Here is a 22,682-nt window from a genome sequence, read left to right as displayed (position 1 = left end):
ACACTTCCTAGGTGATGAAGAAGTGGTAGAGAGGATTTGGAGGTGAGTGACTAAAATTGTTGCAGGTCTGTGGAATATTTCCTGTGAAGAAAGATTAAATGTCTATGGACTCCAAAAACTAGCTGATAGACTTAAGAGAGGAGTTATGATAGTAGCCTATAAGTTATTAAAGGCGTTTTATAGAATTGATACTGATTTTTTTTTTTTCTGTACAGCAGGAAGAAAGAGAAAAAGAGGTCATCCTTGGAAATTGTGTAAGAGCGCAGTTAACAAGAGTGTTAGAACTAGATTTTTTTGCTTGGAGGATGGTGAATGTGTGGAATGCATATCCAGTGGTGGTTGTGAGTGCTTCATCTTTAAGGAGAGGTATGATAGGTATTGTGTGAATAATGGTTAATGTGTCAATGTAAGGTCTCTCGTGATGAGTCTTCTTACTCCATGGAGACACTTATAATAATAATAATACTCTTGACAAGAAATTGTTTTTATCTATTTTTACCATGGTGTAAGTAAACAATTGCAACTAAGCTACTTCCATATAGATCATTTAACAGTGACTTTTACTCTATGCTTCCATATAGAAGCATAGAGTAAAAACTGAGCAGCATAGTGAGTGAGTAAGAAATAGAAGTTAATTGTTCTCTATTTTGAGGGGTGCATTTTGTTTCTATGCAGGTATGGAATACAACCACTAGTCTGTTATGCCGTTAATTGTGTGTGTATTTTTCAGTTCACTATACCAGTTTTGTGAAGTGGTTGTGAGTGCTTCATCTTTAAGGAGAGGTATGATAGGTATTGTGTGAATAATTGTCTGAAAGGAAATCCCTGTACCATTGACATTTAAAAAATTTCAGCTGAAGAATGTATATAAAGGCTCCTTGCATCCTAAACAGGATTCAAAACAGATTTTTCCAGCTAGTGGAGAAGATATCACAACTCTACTGTGGAGACATTTGCAAAAGATAAACAATTCTCACATTATTATTAATATTAATGATATCTATGTATATTGCCATGGATTATAAATGTCAAGCCACTTTGTATACAAGTGGCATAGTCTTCAAGATACTTCACATGTAAATTTTTGTTTGTTTATGGTTGTGAAATATCTCTATATGGCTCATTTAGGCTAGGATTTCTGTTTGTCTTGAAGCATTCTGGTTTACATTGGAGAGATTTGTTATTTAAGTGATGCTAGAGTGTAGTTGCTAAGAAATACCAAGAGAAGAAAAAAAGTCTTGTTTCATGGAGAGTCATATGGTAAGTTTGAAGTTTGATTTGAAAATGGAGTTGTTGATTGCAACTCAAAATATTAAGGTTGGGTAGGAGGGATTAGGAGTGACAGAATTATAGATCAACCTGTAGAAGCATAGAGTAAAAACTGAGCAGCATAGTGAGTGAGTAAGAAATAGAAGTTAATTGTTCTCTATTTTGAGGGGTGCATTTTGTTTCTATGCAGGTATGGAATACAACCACTAGTCTGTTATGCCGTTAATTGTGTGTGTATTTTTCAGTTCACTATACCAGTTTTGTGAAGTGGTTGTGAGTGCTTCATCTTTAAGGAGAGGTATGATAGGTATTGTGTGAATAACTGTCTGAAAGGAAATCCCTGTACCATTGACATTTAAAAAATTTCAGCTGAAGAATGTATATAAAGGCTCCTTGCATCCTAAACAGGATTCAAAACAGATTTTTCCAGCTAGTGGAGAAGATATCATAACTCTACTGTGGAGACATTTGCAAAAGATAAACAATTCTCACATTATTATTAATATTAATGATATCTAGCCCCTCATGGAATCAAAGGACTCATCACAGAAGGTCTATACTCTCTCGTTCCAAAAGATCATCAATCCGTGCCTCGAACCCATTCACAGCTTCTGCACTCGCCACACATCAGTCATTCTTTCTCTTACTTGCCACTTAACGAAAGAACTCTGGGATTTCCTTTGGCCTGCTTGGATAGATTCTTTTCATAATCTGATTTTGCCGTCCTTACCTTTCTTGCCTGAGCCTTGTACTGTTCATGAGTTTGCTAGTCATCTTCTTATATATCCTCCACAACATTTTCTTCTTCTGCAGCTCATGCTTAATGATATTACTCATCCATCTAACTCCTGCCTGATTAACCCTTCTTACCTTAGGTATACAATTTAATATTGCTTCCTCTAGATGTCCTTTAACTATCTCCCATATGCTACTAACATTCTTTCCTTGTACGGTTCTGTGCCATTGCACAGATTCAAGCTTCCTCCTAAGCATGTCATAATCACCTACTTAGTTCCACGTATACCTCTTGTTGACAGAATATTTCTCATGTTTTACATTCTCCCAAGCCAAGACCACATGATCACTTTCCCCAACAGAGGCAATGTGGCCACCTCAGTTATGGATAGCTCTTCTGATCCTATGACCATGTCCAATACTCTTGCACCTCAGGTGCAAGAATATTGACCAATGCATGTCACACCAGTCTGCTTCAGATGAACAGTCACCCTCCTTTTATTTCCTATTCTTTTTGGCTGCAGTTTATCTGCTATCATCAGCAGTACCCCTCACCCATCCTATCTTCTCTTTCTTCCCTGAAAATACTAAATTGTTCACATTCTATCCCTGTAACTACATCATCTGCTGTTAGCCAAGTCTCATTAATGCCTATATCTTTGGTAAGGTTTCATTAACCAATGCCAAAAACTCCTCTCTCTTGTTCCTGGATATTTTTGGCATTAGTTATAAAACTAAAGCATCCCTTTAGGGCCTCCAGTTACCCTTACTTCTTGAATTGACTATCCTATTCAATTTTTTGCTTTAGAGACTAGATTCTGTGCTTGGTCATTCTCACACTCACTTGCCTCATGGATCCCTTCACACAAACTCACTTGCTTCCACTTTAATTGCTGAAGTTTTCTTGACATTAAACACAGACCACAGATCCTCCATCATTCTTTCTATACAACTTGTGTATTAATTCATTTGCTACCAATGCCCTCCTCCTCAGTTCGCTTCTATCATAGCATGGCAAGAAGCTTACAATCTTCACCTTCTCACTCTTCAGTTTTGCTTTATCTAACAACTCCTTTACATCCTCCCTCTTAGAATATTTCTTGATTCAGATCATTTGTGCTAACCAAGGCAATTAGTTCTTTTGCCTTACCTTTTTGCATTCCAGATAGCAAGACTAATATCATGAATTTTTGCAACATGGAAGCATGATTTTGTTACACTTTCATTAAGTACTCCCCTGATCATTGAGTCTCCATACATAATTTTCTCCTTAACTTGTTTTTTTCGTTTGTTCGCTCAGTCTTTATTATTACTTCGGACCACCACCTTCTTTCTCTTCTCAGCCCTGCTAATCCCTTTCCACTTCTTTATCATATTGTTTAATGTTATTATCTTCATTATTAACATATATCCATTCAATCAAAAATTGTTGGACATCAATCTGATTGCCACAAAATGGTGTCACTTTGGCCAAAAGTAGATGGAAAGAGTTAACAGCGTTTCATATAGAGATGTCTGTTTGAGCCATATTTGAGGAATATGTATTCATTGTACAGCGGTTAAGCATTCCTAAGTCTAGTTAGGCTGTGTGCTTAAGAAATAGAGACCTACAAATAAGACAGTTTGAACACCAACAGGAGCTTCTGTATTCTCAACAGTAAAAGAGTTAAGAATCCCACAGGGTTGACTAATAAGGTTTTAGAAACCATGAAGAACAAACTGCTTCTTGGAGGCGTTGATTGCTAAACAGAAGTTAACGTACTTGGGACATATGTGAACATGAGTCATTGGGAAAAGCAGTTATGTTTGTGCAGGTTCGGGACATGAGGAGAGGAAGGCAGCTAAGGAGTTGGATTGATAACATAAAGGAATTTACCAACATGCAATTACAACTGCTGAAAGAAGAGACAGGAGAAAGTTGTTGTTCTCAACACCAAAAGGTTGGAGATGACTATATGTCATATAACAGCAACAATAGAACAGGATACATTTTTTGAAAAGTATGTAGCTCTGTATTTATAAACATCTGAAAGAAGATAAACATAAGAGAATTAACCTGAGGATAATTTTTTACTTCTTCTCTTCAAGGATTAGGCCTGTTCTGGCTTCACTGGTCTTTCCAACTTGCAGCTAGTCTTCCTCTCTCTTTCTCTCTTCAATATCTTGCCATCCTAAATAGATGCTCTTTCCATTCTCTCTATATTCCTTGATCTTTTCATTTTTGTTGTAAATATCTAGCTGTCTTCTGATGTCTTCATTTCTTATATAGTCCAATTTGTGCATCCTTTAATTGTTCTCAAAAATCTCATCTCTGCAGCTTGTGTTTTATTTTATTTTCATCTTTCTTTTTAACCATCCATGTTTCTGAATCATATAACAGAATGGGAGTGGCCATTACTTCATAAAATTTTAGTTGAGTTACCCGTCTTGTTTTTTTATTCATTGTCCTTTGGTTTTCCATAGATTTTCTCAAATTTCTTTATTTTCTCATCTCTATTTTTATCTTTTTGATATGTTATTATGCATCCTAAATAATTAAACATGTCCTGTTATTTTCTATGGCTATTTTTGATCTAATATGATCTCGTCCTTTAAATGCCATGATTTTTGTTTTCATTTGCGAAATTTTTAAATTGATCGTTGGCTTATTTCGTTTAATCTAATCTGTGTGTATGCGTGTGTGTGCGTGCATGCATATCAATACATTACTCTTACGAGTTATGTATTGTTTCATAATCAAAGCTTGTTGTTTTAATTATTTTAATTAAGGGGATATTAAATCCCACATTATTTCAAAGCCAAATAAGAAACTCAAAGATCGGAATCAAAGAGTTTCATACTGAATATAGTAAACTATAAAAGTTTCGGCGTATTGTAGCGTAAGCTAAAGCACATATATTAGCTCTTTATTTAAGTAATTATTATTTTAAGTTTATATTTGTATGTTCATCAAAAAACCCAGATGAAGCCACTAGTTAACATGGCAAAACTAGTAGTTGTATCAAATTCCGACCAATAAAACCCAGTTCAGTTATCAGTTATCTTATTAAATTAATTTTGTGGTCGAAAATAACATACTGATCACCAAGGATGTCATTTTGTTTCTATATAAATGCTCACCAGTAATGTAAACAAATTTAGCCCATCCTGGAAAATTATTGTTTATACAGTGTATGGATCAGAGATAGAAGACTTTTTTTTATTTTGATATAAATTTGTATCAGATTTAAATAACTACCCTTAAAATGCACAATTAGTAATTTGAGCATGTTTGTAGTTATTCTTTTTTAATCTACATTTCTCATATTAAGAGAGAGTAACTGAGAAGTTACTTTGCTTTCAAAATTTATTGAGCTTATCTGTTTAGAAAATAATGCTTATTCAACAGTATCATGTTCACGACATTTGTGTATGTACAGCTGGCCATTTTAACAAAAACTTTTTTTCACTTTCTGGTTACTTTTTGTTTCATGTTGAATTGTAAATTTGGTGTTGTGTGACTGTTTAGATTTTTACAAAAAAAAAGTTTTATTTTTATAAATATGTATTATATAAGAGAAAAACAGCAGAAATAAAACATGAAATATTAATAATTTCACAACAATCTAATTTTGGATGAACAATGGATGAGAGTGAGATATTCATTGTCATTTGGGGGGGGGGGGATTTTGCAAAGCCATTTGACAGGATGCTGCATAACAAGTTGGTTTTTAAGTTGCAACATATGGATTTGGATATCAAGGTCTGATATCCAACTCTGATGTCTATTGGTAACTGGCTTTCCAATAGATATCAAAGTTGTATATGGAGGGAGAATATCAGCGAGTAGGAAGGTAGTGGAGTTCCACAGAGTTTGTTACTGTTCAATCTTTGTCTGTGATGTTGTCGTGGGACTGCAGGGAGAAATTCAGTTGTTAGCAGATGATGTGCAGCTTGGGAGGGTTATAAGTAATATTGTGCTGATCAGGATTTCTGAGTCTTCGCTATTTTTCTGTTCCTGGGACTAAAGACTTTTTGCAAGTCCCGCAATGAGGCCTTTTGACTCCATGGAGGTCTGGTGTTAATAATAATAATTCCTGGGACTATAATTCTGCTAATAAAAATTTGTAAATATATTTATTATTATTATTTATATATATATTACTCCCACAGATGACAGGCAGAAGAGCCTATAGCAAATAAATGCCATGTGTGGGCAATATATTAGTTTTATAAAATTTGTCAACAACAGCTAAATGAATGGCATGATTAAGACAGAGTAAATTTTCAAATGATGTTTCATGTCCAAATTTCTGCATCACTCGCTCTCCATCTCTCATTGTAATCACGATGTCCTTTCAAAATTATTCAAAATTCTTGCATTCATAAGTCCAGAACATTTTGAATAACAACCGAGAACATTTTCCGGGTATACGAACTAATCTAAATTAAAAATATTTGCATCATCTGAATGAATAAATACCTTTTATTTTCAATATTGGTCCACTCGTCTAGAGTAAGACTGAAACAGACATCTGATTTTGTTTAATTTCTGATATTTGCATATTCTTTTATATGCTCATAGAAGTCCATAATTAACTTTAAGGTATCTGACTGATTCTTTACATTATTTGGTTTTAAAATTAATTCTCATATAAAATAACTATTCTCAGTTGTTCAATTTGAGATGCTGTCTTTGAAGCCAATTTTGATACAGTCTCATGAATTAAAATAAACTTGACTTACCAGTTTTAATTATTTTTGAACTACTTGAAGGTTCTGCATTTTCCACAGTCCTTTTATAATACTATTCACACTAGCATGCAATCCCTTACATATAACATATTGCTTTGGACAATAATTGCACCTGAGCTGCTTTTTGCATTTTTATATATTTTTAAAATGTTTCCAAACCTCATCATCATCTTCCTTTTACCCTCTTTTACTTTACAGTGTCGAGGGTTTATTAATCATCAGACCTCAAACTGTTCACAGGATAAAATGGTCATCCCTACTCCCCGGTGTACCCTATGTCCTGTAGTATTGAGTTCTCAACGCCGGTTTGCCTGCTCTGCAGGATGAAAAACCCTAGGATAAACTGGGGAAAAAACCTACTGTCCACGCTCAAGACCAGCTAACTTGGCTATGGCTGAGGCTCCTTCAGCTCTTCATGTCACCAACGGGAATCGAACCTAGGACACTCCTTCCTCAGGCATATGGTTGCGAAGCACAAAGCCACTAGGCTAACTGTGCGGACCTGTTTCCAAACCTCAAATTTATTTATTTTCATTCTAAAGCTAAAGTGAAAATATTAAAATTATAAAATAAAAAAAATCAAATTATTAATAATAATTTGTATCTTACCAGCAAGTTATTAAATGTGATCCAAATTTAAAAATAAAACTTAAAACTAATAACTTCACCATATATTACAGCATGAAAATCAGCTGGCTACTGATAGTGATAATATGTTTTCATTTTAACCAACAAACCACAAGATAAGAGCGGTAATTCTGTGAGAAAACTGACTCAGAGCTGCTTAGTGTAATAAAAATTGCCATATGTGTCTATTTTGCTGCACTGATAGAACAATAATCTAATATTGCTCTATCAGTGATCTAATGATATTTTATTATTTTAAAGAAATAGAAATTTTTTTAAAATATTTAAAATTTAAAACATATTTAATAACATTATATTAAGTGCAGTATATTTCTCATGTCCACCAGATAATCCCAATCACTCTCCAAATATACTATGAAGATTGTTGAAAAGAAAGGGAAAACTGTTATTAGAAATAAATGCATAGTGATTCAATAACATTTTTGTTCCACCATCTAATACAGAAAATGTTAATTCAGAAAATCTTTAACGTCATCTTTCTTGTGGATTCACAGTTCTAATTGGCTCTCTTTTTTTTGAATTTCACTCACCAAACTGGAAGAGAGGCAGATATTTTTGCTGTAAGCAATGACTTAAAACAATGATGACAATCCCCTTCACTCACTCAACACTCTGGATCTTTTCTAGTGCTCCTTCCAGATACTCTGTTCAGATGACTGCTTTCTTGGTAATGATCGCAATCTCATCCAAGTTTCATCTCTGGTGGAACATCCTTCAGCACTCAAAACCTCATTTATTCTGCATTACAACAGTGCCAATTGGGAGGACTTGCATGACATTTACTTCTGTTTTCCAGGATCAGATTACTGTTTTCATTCGTCAGATCCAGATACCTGCTGTGATCTTTACAGAAATAACCCATGTTGGAATGGAAGCTTTCATTCCTCACTCAGTTCAAATTTCCCACTCCATATTCAAACCATGTTTTTCCAAGAAGTGTGCCAGGGCAGTCCAAGAAAATCAAACAGCTTATCACAAGTGCCTTGAGACCAAAACACCAGCTGTCTTCGCAGCCTACACTGTTGCATGCAACACTTCTAAAACCATCATTAAAAGGGCAAAGTTTAAATTCAACAAGGATAAATGAAACCTCGTTGCTTGTGCTATTGGCAATCATGTCTTCTAGTCCTTGACCAAAGCTGTTGGGTGCAACTTTTGTCCATCTGCACTACCTCCTCTATCTTACCTTAACAGTAGCATTATATCATCAAATACAAGGTTGACATCCTGGCTTCATTCTCTTCTTTCAACTCCTCTATAGATGTCCATGGCAAATTACTTTCTTCTTTGCTTAGAGCAGAAGAACACCTCCTGTGGTCTTCTGCCAGAAAGACATCAGAAGAATCTTGAATAACTTGGATATGACAAAGGCCTGATGTAATCCCACACATTGTGCTCAAGACTTGCTCCTGGAATAACACCTGGTTTTTATCATCCATACACTAAACTGTACTCAGCTGGCATCCACCCTGGAGCACGAAAGCAAGCCCATGTACAACCACTTCCCAAAAAGTGATAAATGTCTGCCATCAAGCTATTGACCTATCACTTTCATCTCAGTTTTCTCCATAGTAATGGAGAAGGTTATCAACAGTCAACTTCAACACTTGGAGAGTTGCAAGCTGATTAGTGACCACCAATATGAATTTTGCCACTCTAGATCCATAGGTGATGTTGCCTACATTACACACCTCTGGACTCATTCTGTGTAAAGGATTGGGAAACCTATCCCATTGCTTGATATCTCCAAAGGTTTTGATAGGGTCTGGCATTGAGAGCTTTTAAGCAAATTACCATGATATGGGCTGTCTTCATCCTTGTATAATTAGATATTGCCAGTTTTCTCTCAGATCAATCTCTACATGTAATGATGGATGTGCTCTTCCTGATTGATATAAATGATGTGCTCTAATCCACATCAAACCCTATTCTTAGTTTCACTGCTTCCTACTTGCCATGCAGTGCTCAAGCTTCAAGTCATCTGTATGTTATAAGTGCCCTGAACACTGATCTCCATAGTATTCCGTTACAGTGAGAACAACCTAGTCAATTTCAGTGTTTCCAAAACACAGTTTTGCTTGTTTTCTTGCAAAAACAGACCCCAGAACTTCTCCACTTACTTTTGATAATGCTCAGCTCTACAGTCAAGACCAGATCTCTTCTCCAGACTGACTCATACTTCATCTCTTTCCTGGCATAATCATATCACTTCCAAAAACTTGGCATTCTTCTGAACAGTTACTTACTCTATATAAATACCAAATGCAGTTAACCTTAGAATACTGTTCTCATGCTTGTGGTGGTGCATTTAAGACCTTAAAAATTCTTGATGCTGTTCAGTTGATTAATAACACATCTCTTAGAGACTCTCTTCAGCCACTTTCCCATAGAAGATCAGTTTCTGCATTGTATCTCTTCTACAGATATTTCTATGGCCATTGTTCACCAGAATTATCATCCAGTATGCCTCCCATTTCTGCCAGTCTAGATGATCCCTTCACAGTCGAACTGCATATTTGCCACACCTGCTACTCCCAATCATCTTTCATTCCATCTGCTTCAGTTCTGTGGAACAGCCTTCCCTGTGATGCACTTCAGGAAGAATATCCCCCACGCACAGCATTTATTTGCTATAAGGTCTTCTGCCTTTTGTGTGTGGGAGTAATATTAAAGAAAGGAAGAAAGAAGAGTTCACTCCAGGTGCTGTGTCATGCACTAATACAGCACAAAACACATCCCAATATGAATGTGCCTGAAAATACAAGTGATGTATTTTTGTATAAATAATTTGACAGTTGAGAGAGTTATGAAACTGTGCTTACTTGAATATGAATTATGCAATTTAAATAACTTTCTGCTCGTGTACTATTTAACACCAAAAGTTTATTATTAATTGGGAAAATATTGTGTAGCATGTTTGACAGACATGCTATACATTACTAAAGTGTAATAATGCAGTATTACTGTATTGTAATAAAAGAACAGTATTACTGTTACTGTATCTACTTCAAAACATAGTTATTTTTGCTTTTTAATATGTAGTAACTATAACTAAATATTAATTGTAATGAGTCTATAACAGTTGCTAATGATGCTGCAGTGGTTAACTCTGTGAACAATGTTCCCTCTAAGCTATGCATGTACACATGTCTAGTAACTGCACTTACAAAAATTTTTCTTTCAGAATTTCTAACTTACAGTCAATAATTTTTGAATTTACTATAAAAACAAATTATATTAAAAATCATCCCATTCAAGTGCCATCTCCTATCTAGGAGGTTGACTACCATGATTTGACTCATGGTTAACTAGGGGCATCACGGCATTTGTTTGTCCACATATTGTCGTAAGTATTCATGGTTATAAATTCTTGAGTGTTCATAGGGCTGGTTTGTCTGTTCTGGGTGAAAAAACTGTATGAGATCAGCTGGCTCACCTTTGGTCGAAAGAGACCAGATAAAGGTTCCTCACTAGGAATTGAACCTAGGTCTTTCCGACCAAAGGGCTTTGTCTATACTGACTGAGCTACAGAGGCTCTATATAAATCATACATCACTTATTTTAATAATTTCTCCATTGTGTCCACTCCACTATTATCCTAACCTATTCCAACTTAATATCCTCTAATTAGTTACTTTTAGCCTGTGCCATGAGGATAAATGGACACTGACATCAGCAAGTTGCAGTGACATTTATTTAGTGTGTCTACTTTCTAGACAGTACAGTCATGCAAACTTTGATGGAATTTTGTGGCTATGCATATTTAAACAAATTAATTTAGTACTTGCAGTTTTACAGGTTACGGCTAGATAAAAAATGGGCAACATTATGAGAAATATTAGAGCCTCCTTAGCTCGGTCAGTATAGATGACGCCCTTTGGTCAGAAAGACATCGGTTCAATTCCCATCCAAAACGTGAGGAATCTTTATCTGGTCTCTTTTGACTAAAGGTGAGTTACGTGAGGAATCTTTATCTGGTCTCTTTTGACTAAAGGTGAGTTAGCCAGTCTCATATGAAGGTGGGGGGGGGGGTTCACCTGGAAACTCAGGTTTTTCGTCCTCCAGAACAAGCAAATTGACTCCGTGAACACACTTCTACAGTATAAAAAAAAACTGCCCCCCCAATGCCAGACTCTGTGACAAGCTGGTTGGCATTTCCCCCAGTCGCATAATCATAGCAAACCCAGTACTATATAGTTGAACCACAATTACATGATGCTCTACTAGAAGTAAGTTGTTTGACATGTAGGGTACAGATTGGTTGATTAAAGGGTTATTGTTTTGAAAGTTGGATAAATGGTAGATTGCTGTAATTTGTTTTTAAACCACAGGTATGTGCAGTATTTAAGTAGCTGAAGGAATAAGTATTTAGGTTTGCTTTTATAGAAATATTTAGCATGCAACCTACAAGATCAAGAATATAATTTCTTGACGTCTAATTTATAGTATAACTAAGTGAAAAAAAACGTTCAACATCTTTTAACAAAGGTATTGTCACCAATTTTAGGCTTATCATATTAAGAGTTTCTGGTTTGTGATTTTTGCTATTGTTTACACAGCCTACACCCCTCCCCCCACCCACCCACACACACACATTGAGTCTGCAACTGGAAACTTGTGCACAGATAGTTTTCGTGTGCATGTTTGCTGGCAAAAATTAGAGGGAATATTGCCTGTAAATCAAGTAGCAGGATTATATATATTGAAGTCATACATGAGAGGTAGAACCTATACCCCACATCACTGCAATGTGTGTTATAGGTACTAGCAATATTTTTCATTTTTGATCTTTGTTGGCATTAGTTCCACCACTGATGTTTTATTTCCATCTCAACGTCTAATTATTCCAGTCTTCTGTGCTGGTCTATTCTAGGGTGATCTGATGTCATGCAACTCATTATATATCTGTTTATGTTTGTCTCATTAATGAAAGGTTTGCAACCTTTCATTAGTGAGACAGTACATCAGCATATGTGGCTAAGGTTTGTACTTTTAAAATTTATTTTCACATATGCCAGAAAAATATGTACAGTACAATAGTACATACAATACCTTTTAGTACAAATGCAAACTCATCTGCTTCTCCTCTTCCTCATTTATTCCATGTACCTTTGTACTCTGAAACAGCCTTCCTTGTGATGCGTTTCCCAACAATTTGAACCTACGGCTCTTTAAGAACAAGAATGACAATAGGTTTCTTCTTCTTCCTCAATGCTCATCTATCTACACCTCACACATGGCACTGTTGTGCTGTAGGTTCTTGTACCTCTGTGTAGGATAAATATACAAAAATAATAATAATATAGACTGTATCAATAAACTGTAATGTTTGGATTGGCAGAAAATTTCTTGTGCATATTTAGATTATAGAGCTGCCAACCCTCGATATCATTCACCCTGTGTCATCTCTGAAGTTTGGCATTTTGGTATCTCCATAACATAAATATGCACACACTTTCTGCCAATCCAAACATTGTAGCTCATTGATACAGTATGTATTGTGCGCACTAACCTCCCACTTTTCTGAAGACAGCACACTGAAACGGCTTTTTGCCCTAGATACATTCACCCCTTTATTTTAGCAGCATTTTAGATTGTACGCATGTATTTTATTATGTTTTTAGATTTCTTAGGTCTTTTAAAAACTATATAGTCTTTATTTAGTTTTCACATTTTAATTTTGTTTTTGGGGTTATTTTATATTTTCAGCTATTTTAATTCCCATCGTGTTATCTTTGCTGTATTTATTTGTCTTCATAATATATTAATTATTTCTGATATTCCAGTTTTTTGTATATTTTTAACTTATGATTATTATTATTACTTGATACCTCCAAGGAGTCCAAAGACTCATCGAGGGAGGGCACCTACTCTATAACTCTGTCTCCACCACCCACAACGAACGGTGACTACATCAACACCATCTACAGGCCACCACCACTAATAGTGTTTTCACAGACAATCACAAACATCCATGCCCACGGCAGGATTCGAACCCACAGCCTTTTGGCTGGAGAGCGGATATGCTAACCATTCAGCCAACTTTGATGGTTTTTTTCCCTTCTTTTTTCCATCTTTATATTTTAACAAACTTCAAACATATTTCAGCCCAATGATTTGCTTTCCAGATGAGTTAATATCACAAAATTAGGTTAATGGTGTCATTACACCATTGTTCTCATTGTCTTTTTTTCCAATATTTATAATTTAGAGTAATTGTAGACAAAAGTAGTCTGCTGTTGTAGGGAGCTCCATATTCATAAAAGCTTTGCTTGTCATTTCATGCTTATGCTTTTTGTAGTTATGCATACATCTCCCTCAAGATTTATGAGGAATTACAAACCATTTGATTATGATAGAAGTACTTGAGAGAATACTATAGATGGAAGAATTAACAGTATATAGAACTACAAAAAGCATAAGTATGAAATGACAAGCAAAGCTTTAACTCCTCCCCCCCCCTCCTTCCCCGATGCAATCATTCGCACGATTACTTTTGGGAACAATGGCATCTCATCATCAGTCGCATTAGTCTTGGGACTGGTAGCTCAGCAGCAATTTCCTCCATTCTGCTCTATCATTGGCTTTCTTCTTAATCTCCTGGTAACTCCTCAAACCTGTGCTTTCTTTGACTTGGTCAACAAAGCTTTTCCTTGGTCTGCCTCTTCGTTTTTCCCCTCTGTTTTGCCTTCAGTTATTCTTTTCACAAATTCATCATGCCGAAATATACCACCTATCCCTTCTAATTTTGATCTATCTAATTAGACTTCTTGTTTTGCTTATCTTTCTCAGAACTTGTTTGTTTGATTTTTTTAATTTTTTTATTTCTTTTGTCCATTTTATTTTGTTTCAAACCACGTTTCAAAAGCCTCCAATCTTCTTACATCATCTCTGCCTAGAATCCAGGTTTCACATCCATACAGCGATGCTCGATATCAATGTCTTTATTAATTTTTTTTTTTTTTTTTCAATTGTAGGTTTAGGTTTCCTGTTAAAATGCTTTTCATCTTAGAGAATTGGGCTTTTGCATTGTTTATTCTTAATCTCATATCTTCTCTTGTTCTGCCATCTTTTGTTATTAGGCATCCTAAGTATTTAAAGCTTTTTACTTATTTTATTTGTTTTCTGCTGATGTCTATATATTCTGTATCGATATGAATTTTGCCTGTAACAAGGATTTTTGTCTTATGTGTGTTGATTTTCATTTTATATTTTTTGAGGTTATTTAGTAATTCTAGTATTGCTTTTAACATTCTTCTGTTTTCTGCTAGAGGGGCTATGTCATCAGCAAATATCATACACATGACTTGCCTCACCATTTGTCTTTATTCCACTATTGATTTTATCTTCAGTTTCCTGTGGCATTTTCAATATATAAATTAAGTAAAAGTGGTGAAAGTATACATCCTTGTCTTATTCCACTCCTTATATTTATTATTTTCTTCTTATCATTGATTTTAATAAGTCCATTTTGATTTTTATAAATTTGATAAATTATTTTCCTATCCCTCAAGTCTTTGCCGATATTAGTTAGACAATTTAGAAGTATTTGCTGGTTTACTTTATCAAATGCTTTCTCTAAATCAAGGAAGCAAACATATTTTTACTAAGGTCTGTTCTTCTTTCTATTATTGTTCTTAAACAAAGTATTGCCTCTCTTGTTTCTTTATTCTTTCTGAATCCAAATTGGTCTTCATCCATTGAATAAATTATATTTTGAATAATTTTTAGCAGAATTTTGCTAACATGTGGGATTAAAGCTATTATTCTAAATTGGCTGCATTTATTAGCATTATTCTTTTTCGGTATTGGTATTATAGTTGATATCATAAACTCCTTTGGTATTTTTCCTCTATCATAGATTTGGGCTATTAATTGATAGAGTAAGGTTTTTGTCTCATCACCTAGATTTTGTAGTAGTTCTATAGGAATAATGTCTACACCTGTACTTTTTCCCTTACTCATTTCAGATAGTGCTTTATCAAATTCTTTTCTTTTAGTGTTACATGGTGATCAGCATTCATTTTGCATAAATTATGGACTCTACAACCATGTTATAAATAATTATTTTAATTTCCCAATGTTTCAACCTTCATATTATGATTATTATTTTATTATTATTATTATTATTATTACATGACACTTCCAGGGAGTCCAAAGACTCATCGAGGGAGGGCACCTACTCCACAACTCTCCATTTCCACTGCTCAATCCATCAACTACAATGCAATTACTTTCATCATCTACTGTTGACCACCACCACTAGTATTTTCGCAGACAGTCGCAAACATCTTTACCCACAGCAGGATTTGTACCTGCAGCCTTTTGGAGAGCAGAAGAGCAGACGGCCAATCAGGCTGTTACTATTAAGGTCATCATCTGGAGTATAGACATACACATATATATATATATATATATACACGCAAAGACAAGCTAAATTACATTTCACACAGTATGCTGAAGAGACAATGATTTGATCAACAGTTATTCTTCTGGCCTGACCTCTAGTGAAAATAAAATTATTATTATATGACACCTCGATGAGTCTTTGGACTAATCGAGGGAGAGTGTGCCAACAGCATCGAATGATTGAACCTCTTCCAACTACTAACCGTGCTCAAACTTGCTTAACTTTTTGCGTGAGCCATTAGTAGCAGAGACTCTGCCAACCTACCAATGCGACTCACCCATGAGAGGTTGTAAACCTACAGTACAGGGGTGGCCAACTACTTCTCCTTTTGGAGTCAAAATAATTACAGTAAGACTTAGAAGAGCTGCAACCTTTAACCAATGCAATAAATAAATGAAATAAAATAAATTAACTACATCAAAGCTATATTCTATATAAGACATCAGAGAAACATTCTTTCATATAGTTTTGTTGCAGTAAAAATGATGTCCTAATTTAACATGACAATTGTTATATTAGATTTAAGATCCTAGTTTACCTATGGTCCTATTTATAACTCTTAGGGAGAAAGGTTAAGTGGGTAGATTATGTGCCTTCCATATTCTTGGGATTTTTAGACCATCATTATTGTTAAGATTTGGGTAGTTGATAAGAATCTCACAAGCTTCCTTAAATTTACATTCATACCATGTTTTGGTGATGTAAACAACAGGTGCTTTTCCAGTCAATTCTATGTAAAGTGTTCAGGGCATGATCAGAAAGACCAGCTTGATCTTAGTTATTATATTTAATGTGTCGTTTATGTTCCTTTTTTTCTGATAATTGTGCATCCTGTTTCACCTATATGAGGCAAATTACAGGTGCAGTGAATACGGTATATTCCAGGGTGGGCCAGCAGAGGGAGTGGATCCTTGGATGACTTGAGTCAGCTCTTTAATTTTGCAAGAGGTTTAAAGGTGGCTTTAAGGTTGTATTTTTGTAGTATTCTGTTTATTTTGTGTGATATCCCTTTAATGTATGGAATGGTTAAGGTTTTATTGTAGTCTAGTTTATTTTTGTTTTTAAGTGAGGGCTTGTACAGAATTTTGTTGAGAGTATTTTGGCTGTAACCATTTTTTAGGAAGGTATTGCTGATGTTTTAATTCATCTGTAAGTGCTTGTTCATTGGAGCAAATCTTCAAAGCCCTGTTTTTTAGCTTATTAATGACTCCTGGTTTTTGTGTTGGGTGGTGATAGGAGTTTATGTGTATATGTTGGCCAGTATGTGTTGGTTTCCGGTAAACAGTGAAGGAAAGACCCAGAAGGAAGACGTATGACAAGTGTATCTAGAAACGGCAGTGTGTTCTGCTTTTTAATCTCAATTGTGAATTATATGTGTTTGTGTTGTTTGTTTAGGTGGCTGAGGAAAGTGTCTAATGTCTGGCAGCCATGGGGCCAGACATTAGACACGTTGCTCAAAATGTTCCATGTAAAAGTTAGCAATGGGGGGGGGGTAATGGTGAGCCCATAGCTGTGCCTTCTTTTGGTAGGTAGAAAGTGTTTTGCCACACAAAATAGCCAGAATGTTGTACAAGTGCAAAGAGTGCTGTGATATCAGGAGGGAATTTGTCCTGGAATAGAAGGATTGTGTCATTGATTGGGATGTTTGTGAAGAGGGCAGAGACGTCAAAACTGACTAATAAATCATCTGGCTATATCCTACCTCTATTCCATTTCATTCCACAAATATTAGGTTGATCCACTGCAATGTTCAGACATTATTATTATTATCTTCAAACCACCTATGTACAGTGATTGCTCTGTGATGTGGAGCATTATTGTTTTAGAAAGTTTTGGCCACTACATAAAATTGCCACAATCTATCATAGGATAGATACACAATGGGCAAAATATCAGTGTAGGGCCCAGCAGTTATGATTCCACATTACAACCGCTGGATCTGAACCATATACCTAGAAATAGCTGCATACCATTAATTGCCACTTCCAGACCTCATCTTCAGGTCACTCAGATAAAAATATTCTCTAGGCTTATATAGTGATTACCTAGTTTATTGCTCCATGAGACTGGTTTCCATTTTCTCACAGTCTGGGTTCTTTTTTTTTTTTCTGTTGACACACGATGTTTGTATTAGTTAACAAAAACTTCTGGCCATCCCTGTCCTACAAAATTTCATGGAAATTTTGGAAATATGGAAATCCATCCCAAAAGTTACAGAAATACTTTTGGGATGGATTATTGGTCCCTTATTCCAGATTCTTATTTTTCTCCTTTATATCAGGTTTCTTATCCTACTAGATGATTTCCAGTGAAGATCTAGCATCATGTATTGTTTAAGGAAATTGACAACATAGACGATAGCTTTTCTGAGACATGGATAGTGTTGTCACTTTCCTTAAACAATATACGATGTTGGAGAATCATTGTATAAGTCTAAACACCAATGAAGATCTAGATTTCCCTTTTCATAATGAGCACACTACATTCACAGTACATTGTAGACCCGTTATATGCATATTTGCACCTCACTTTACTATATGCACTCAGACCATTTTGTTTTTCTGTGGGATAACAAATCTGGTTATCCAGGAGGAAAAATCTTGCCACTACTTTTTGTGTCATGTCATTGATCTATTGATGCACCCACTTTGCACTAAATTTGCCTGAATATTTCCTACTTATCTTCTATATTTCCCAGCCTATAGTATGACCACTTCCCATCACACTAATATTAAGCACTGACATGAAGAATAATAATAATAAAAAAAAAAGTCAACATATTTTTTCATCAAAAGTATTTTTATGTCAGCTGTTAATTAAGTATGGAGGCTTTAATGTTTTTTAATTATGTAGAAAAAAACATCTCCTTTAGACGATGATGTTGGAGTTAACCTTATTATAAATAGATATGTTTGTATGTATATCATTATTCTACTGTACTTGAATGGCACTACTTAAAATATAAAAATTTTTATATTTTAAATGTTCATCAATTTATGAATGTGAAAATTTTGAAATGTTATATTCATCAATATGTAATACACCTTATTGTCTTTTAGATTAACCTGCGACTAATTTTAGTAAGTGGAAAGACAAAGGAATTTCTCTTCAGCCCCAGTGATTCAGCAGCTGATATAGCACAATTTGTGTTTGATAATTGGCCAGAAGGTAAGAAATTCTTTTGAATCTGGGGAAGATGGCTAATTGTTAAGTATCATAACTGCAGGCATCACTTTTGTGCATATATGATTTACTATTTAATTTAATGATTTAATATTAAGCTGATATTAAATAAAAAGAATTACAAAATTTCATTAATAGTATGAAGTTATACCTTTTCTTTATTTTATTTTTTCATTTGTTTCTAAATATATGTTTCATTTGTTTCTAAAAAATGGAAAAATCTCAGCATGACCATCCTCATCTACAGATAGATAATTTGATATCGGTTTAATGTGCATGCACATGCACACACACACTATTTGCCATTTGTAATTGATATGTGACTTACAGGAACTGGTCTTTGTGTGCCTCTTGTGACAGCACTATAAATTTAGGAAGTGCAGTTTTCAGAGTCTTGTAGATAGGAGGAAGATTGAGGAGGGTATGATTAAGACATAAGTTGGCAAGGGGTTCATACTGGATTAATGTGGAAGAGATTTTGCACAGACTAGGGGAGACAGGAATAGAACAGGAGGCCAACTCTAGCTGTATAAGGAGAGAAAGAGAGAGAGCAATGGAATGAGAAGCAAAGTTTTTTGCTTGGAGAGTGGTTGGTGTGTGGAATGCATTTCCTGAGAGTGTGGAAACGTGAACAAGTTTAAGGCATAATTTCATGAGCTGTATGTGTGATAGATGAGGATGATCATATCTGCAGCGATGGGAAATGACTTTCCAATGAAAATGTATCCAGCAGAAACTGAACATATGTTAATTGCTTACTGTTTTCTTTTGAACATAATCAAGGAAATCTGGGAATCTCAGTAATTTAAGGACACAAAGCTAGCTAAAACACTTCATGGAATTAATTTTTGTTCAGAAGTAACATGTTTCAAGTGAAAGGGAATAATTAGTTTTTTTTGACATTTATGGAGTTTCATGGCACTAAAAACATTAAAATACATTTTGTAAATAGGGAGCAGTTTCGTTTAGTGATGCAGGCACCTTTCCAGATTGACAGTGGAAGAGTACGACTTATTTTTAATTATGGTCCATCTAAAGGATAGGTTTACAATCCTACGAAATAGACAAACTGTCCAGAACAACACGCACACAATTAACAGATAAAATACACTAGCCTCATATTATTGCTTCAGCCATAATTCCAAACAACCAACCCTTCTGAAGGTTGCTCTAATAGTAAATGGTGGTGTTTTTTTTTTTTTTTTTTTTTTTTTTTTTTTTTTTTTTGTTTTGAGTCATTAGAAATGGCAGCTGACATAATGAAAAAAAAAAAGGGAAAGTTGGCTCTTTTTTAAAGATTTAAAGAGCAGAGTAGAAAATCGACCACATAGCTAAGAAAAGAGTAGAGCTAATAACCCTAGATTTCTGTTGGACATGATGGTGTTATTACTAACACCATGTTCTGGCTCAACACTGTATAAATTCACATGAAGAGCATGTACACAAAGCAAAAAAAAATTACATTGTTAATGATTACATTATTGATAGTAATATCTTCACCCAGATTTAGGAAACAAAAGTAGAGGATTTGAAATAAGAACTGATCATCGTTCTATTTTGACTGATTCAAAACAAATATATAAGTGTGTATTGTTTATATTAATAATTGTAATAATAGCAAAATTTATATTCTTTTCGTTTCATAATTTCTGTATCTGATGACAACTAAAGTATCAGTGAAATATTAGTTCTAGTAATTAAAACCTACTTGTATGTTTACTCATATCTTATTCTATTAAAAAAAAATAACTTCTGAAAGATGTCACATCTTAAACATGATAAAATTAAATGACTGATGGATTTTATTGGTCTCCAGAATATCAATATATACAACAAAAAGCTTAAGAATGATGAGAATGCTTGACAAATAAACGTGCATTCTAAAATCAGAATTTTTATATAATAATATTTCTATGTAACATGCATTATAATAACACACACACACACAACAAAGACCAGTAACAAAATGGCCTTCCATGAATAAATATAACAATTCTTGTATATGCTTGTCATTTGGGTTGAAGGATTAATATAATATGGTTGTTTACCTGATCATATTTAAGGTTAGTACAAAATGCGATGTTCAAAACGATCTTCTCTGTCTCTCAAGTCCAAAATCTCGCTGAGATGTATTAGTAATGCTTACCATATAGTTACATATCCTCTAACCTACAGTCACTTCTTTTCTTCTTCTATAACAAAGTTATAGAGGAAGAAAAGGAAGATATACTTCCATTCCTCAATATTCTCACCATATGTAATTCACAACATTATCCTGGGTTGTTTGGTTTACCATAAATTCTTGAAAGTTTATTTTTCACTTGGTTAGACTATAATAAATTTAGTTTAATCCTTTATCCAAGTGTAAGCAAACAAAGTTTGTGCCTGAAAATATCTTCAGGACTGGAATAAGGTAGTACAACACCGGACAACTCCTAGCAAAGGTGGACCAAGCTAACATCACTCCTATCTCAGTATCTCCCATAATGCAAAACACATCTCCTTGCGGATATGTATAATGTTATGCATTAAGGTAAGGGCCACCACCCAGACTAGTTTCGACCTTTATTGAGGTCTCTTCAGTGGGAGCCAGGCGCAGAGGTGAAGATACCAGGCAGAAGCAATGGCAGGTCATCTTTACCTATAGGAGTTGCCAAACGGTGTGCCACCTTTTTATTAAATTTCTCTGGATTTAGAGAAAGACGTTGAAAGATTATTTTTCACTTGGTTACACTATAATAAATTTAGTTTAATCCTTTATCCAAGTGTGAGCAAACAAAGTTTGCGCCTGAAAATATCTTCAGGACTGGGGTATCCAGAGTAATTTAATAAAAAGGTGGCACATCATTTGGCAACTCCTGTAGGTAAAGCTGGCCTGCCATTGCTTCTGCCTGGTATCTCCACCTCTGGGCCTGGCTCCCACTGAAGAGACCTCAATAAAGGTCGAAACTAGTCTGGGTAGTGGCCCTTCCCTTAATGCATAATGTTATACATATCCGCAAGGAGATGTGTTTTGCATTATGGGAGATACTGAGATAGGAGTGATGTTAGCCTGGTCCACCTTTGCTACGAGTTGCCCGGTGTTGTACTACCTTACCCCAGTCCTGAAGATATTTTCAGGTGCAAACTTTGTTTGCTCACACTTGGATAAAGGATTAAACTAAATTTATTATACCATAAATTCTTGTATATAGGTAGATTTCTCCCCCCCCCCTCCTTCACACAGCATTACAACTCAAAAAAATTTTATATTTTCAAAGCATTTCAAGATATTGACTTCTAGTGCTGAGCTATATTATGTATCATCTGGGACATCACAAGCAGCTATAAAAAAAATAAATATAAGGAGACTGTAAAAGAAGAAGATAAAATGCCCCCAATCCCTCCAGACAGAGCACCAGCACTTTCATTGTCTTGCATTTATAAAGAAAATTGAGTATATTCACCGATTAACTGCCTTAGCTAAACTAAAGCACCCTTCCTTCCCTCTGGAAATTTATAGTATTCCTTACATTGTTGTCATGAATATTCTGAACTAACAGGAAGTATCTATGTATGAAAGAAAACATAGAAGACATGCCAGATAGAATTCATCTGATTCATAAAGCAGAAATTAGTATGTAGAACCAGATTTAAATCTGAGAGAACTAATTTTGAAAGTAACAAACTCTCCAAAAAATCCTATAGACTGTAAACTGGCCAG

At 34.9% G+C, this 22,682-nt stretch overlaps 1 protein-coding gene across 2 annotated transcripts in view; it reads left to right on the top strand.

Moving 5' to 3' along the window:
• The window catches only part of LOC150100706 (ubiquitin-like protein 3), a 101,056-nt gene that overhangs the window by 5,444 nt on the left and 72,930 nt on the right, over positions 1–22,682 (top strand). For both annotated transcript variants that reach the window (XM_090401544.1, XM_090401545.1), the window contains exon 2: positions 18,856–18,964. In XM_090401544.1, the coding sequence (XP_090257670.1) occupies positions 18,856–18,964 (109 nt within the window). The remainder of the gene's footprint in view (positions 1–18,855; positions 18,965–22,682) is intronic.

The sequence above is a fragment of the Typopeltis vanoorti genome, chromosome 12 (genome assembly GCF_054136105.1).
Source record: "Typopeltis vanoorti isolate ZY-2024b chromosome 12, IOZ_Tvanoo_1.0, whole genome shotgun sequence".
NCBI lineage: Eukaryota > Metazoa > Arthropoda > Arachnida > Uropygi > Thelyphonidae > Typopeltis > Typopeltis vanoorti.
This window is presented reverse-complemented; position numbering and strand designations above follow the sequence as displayed.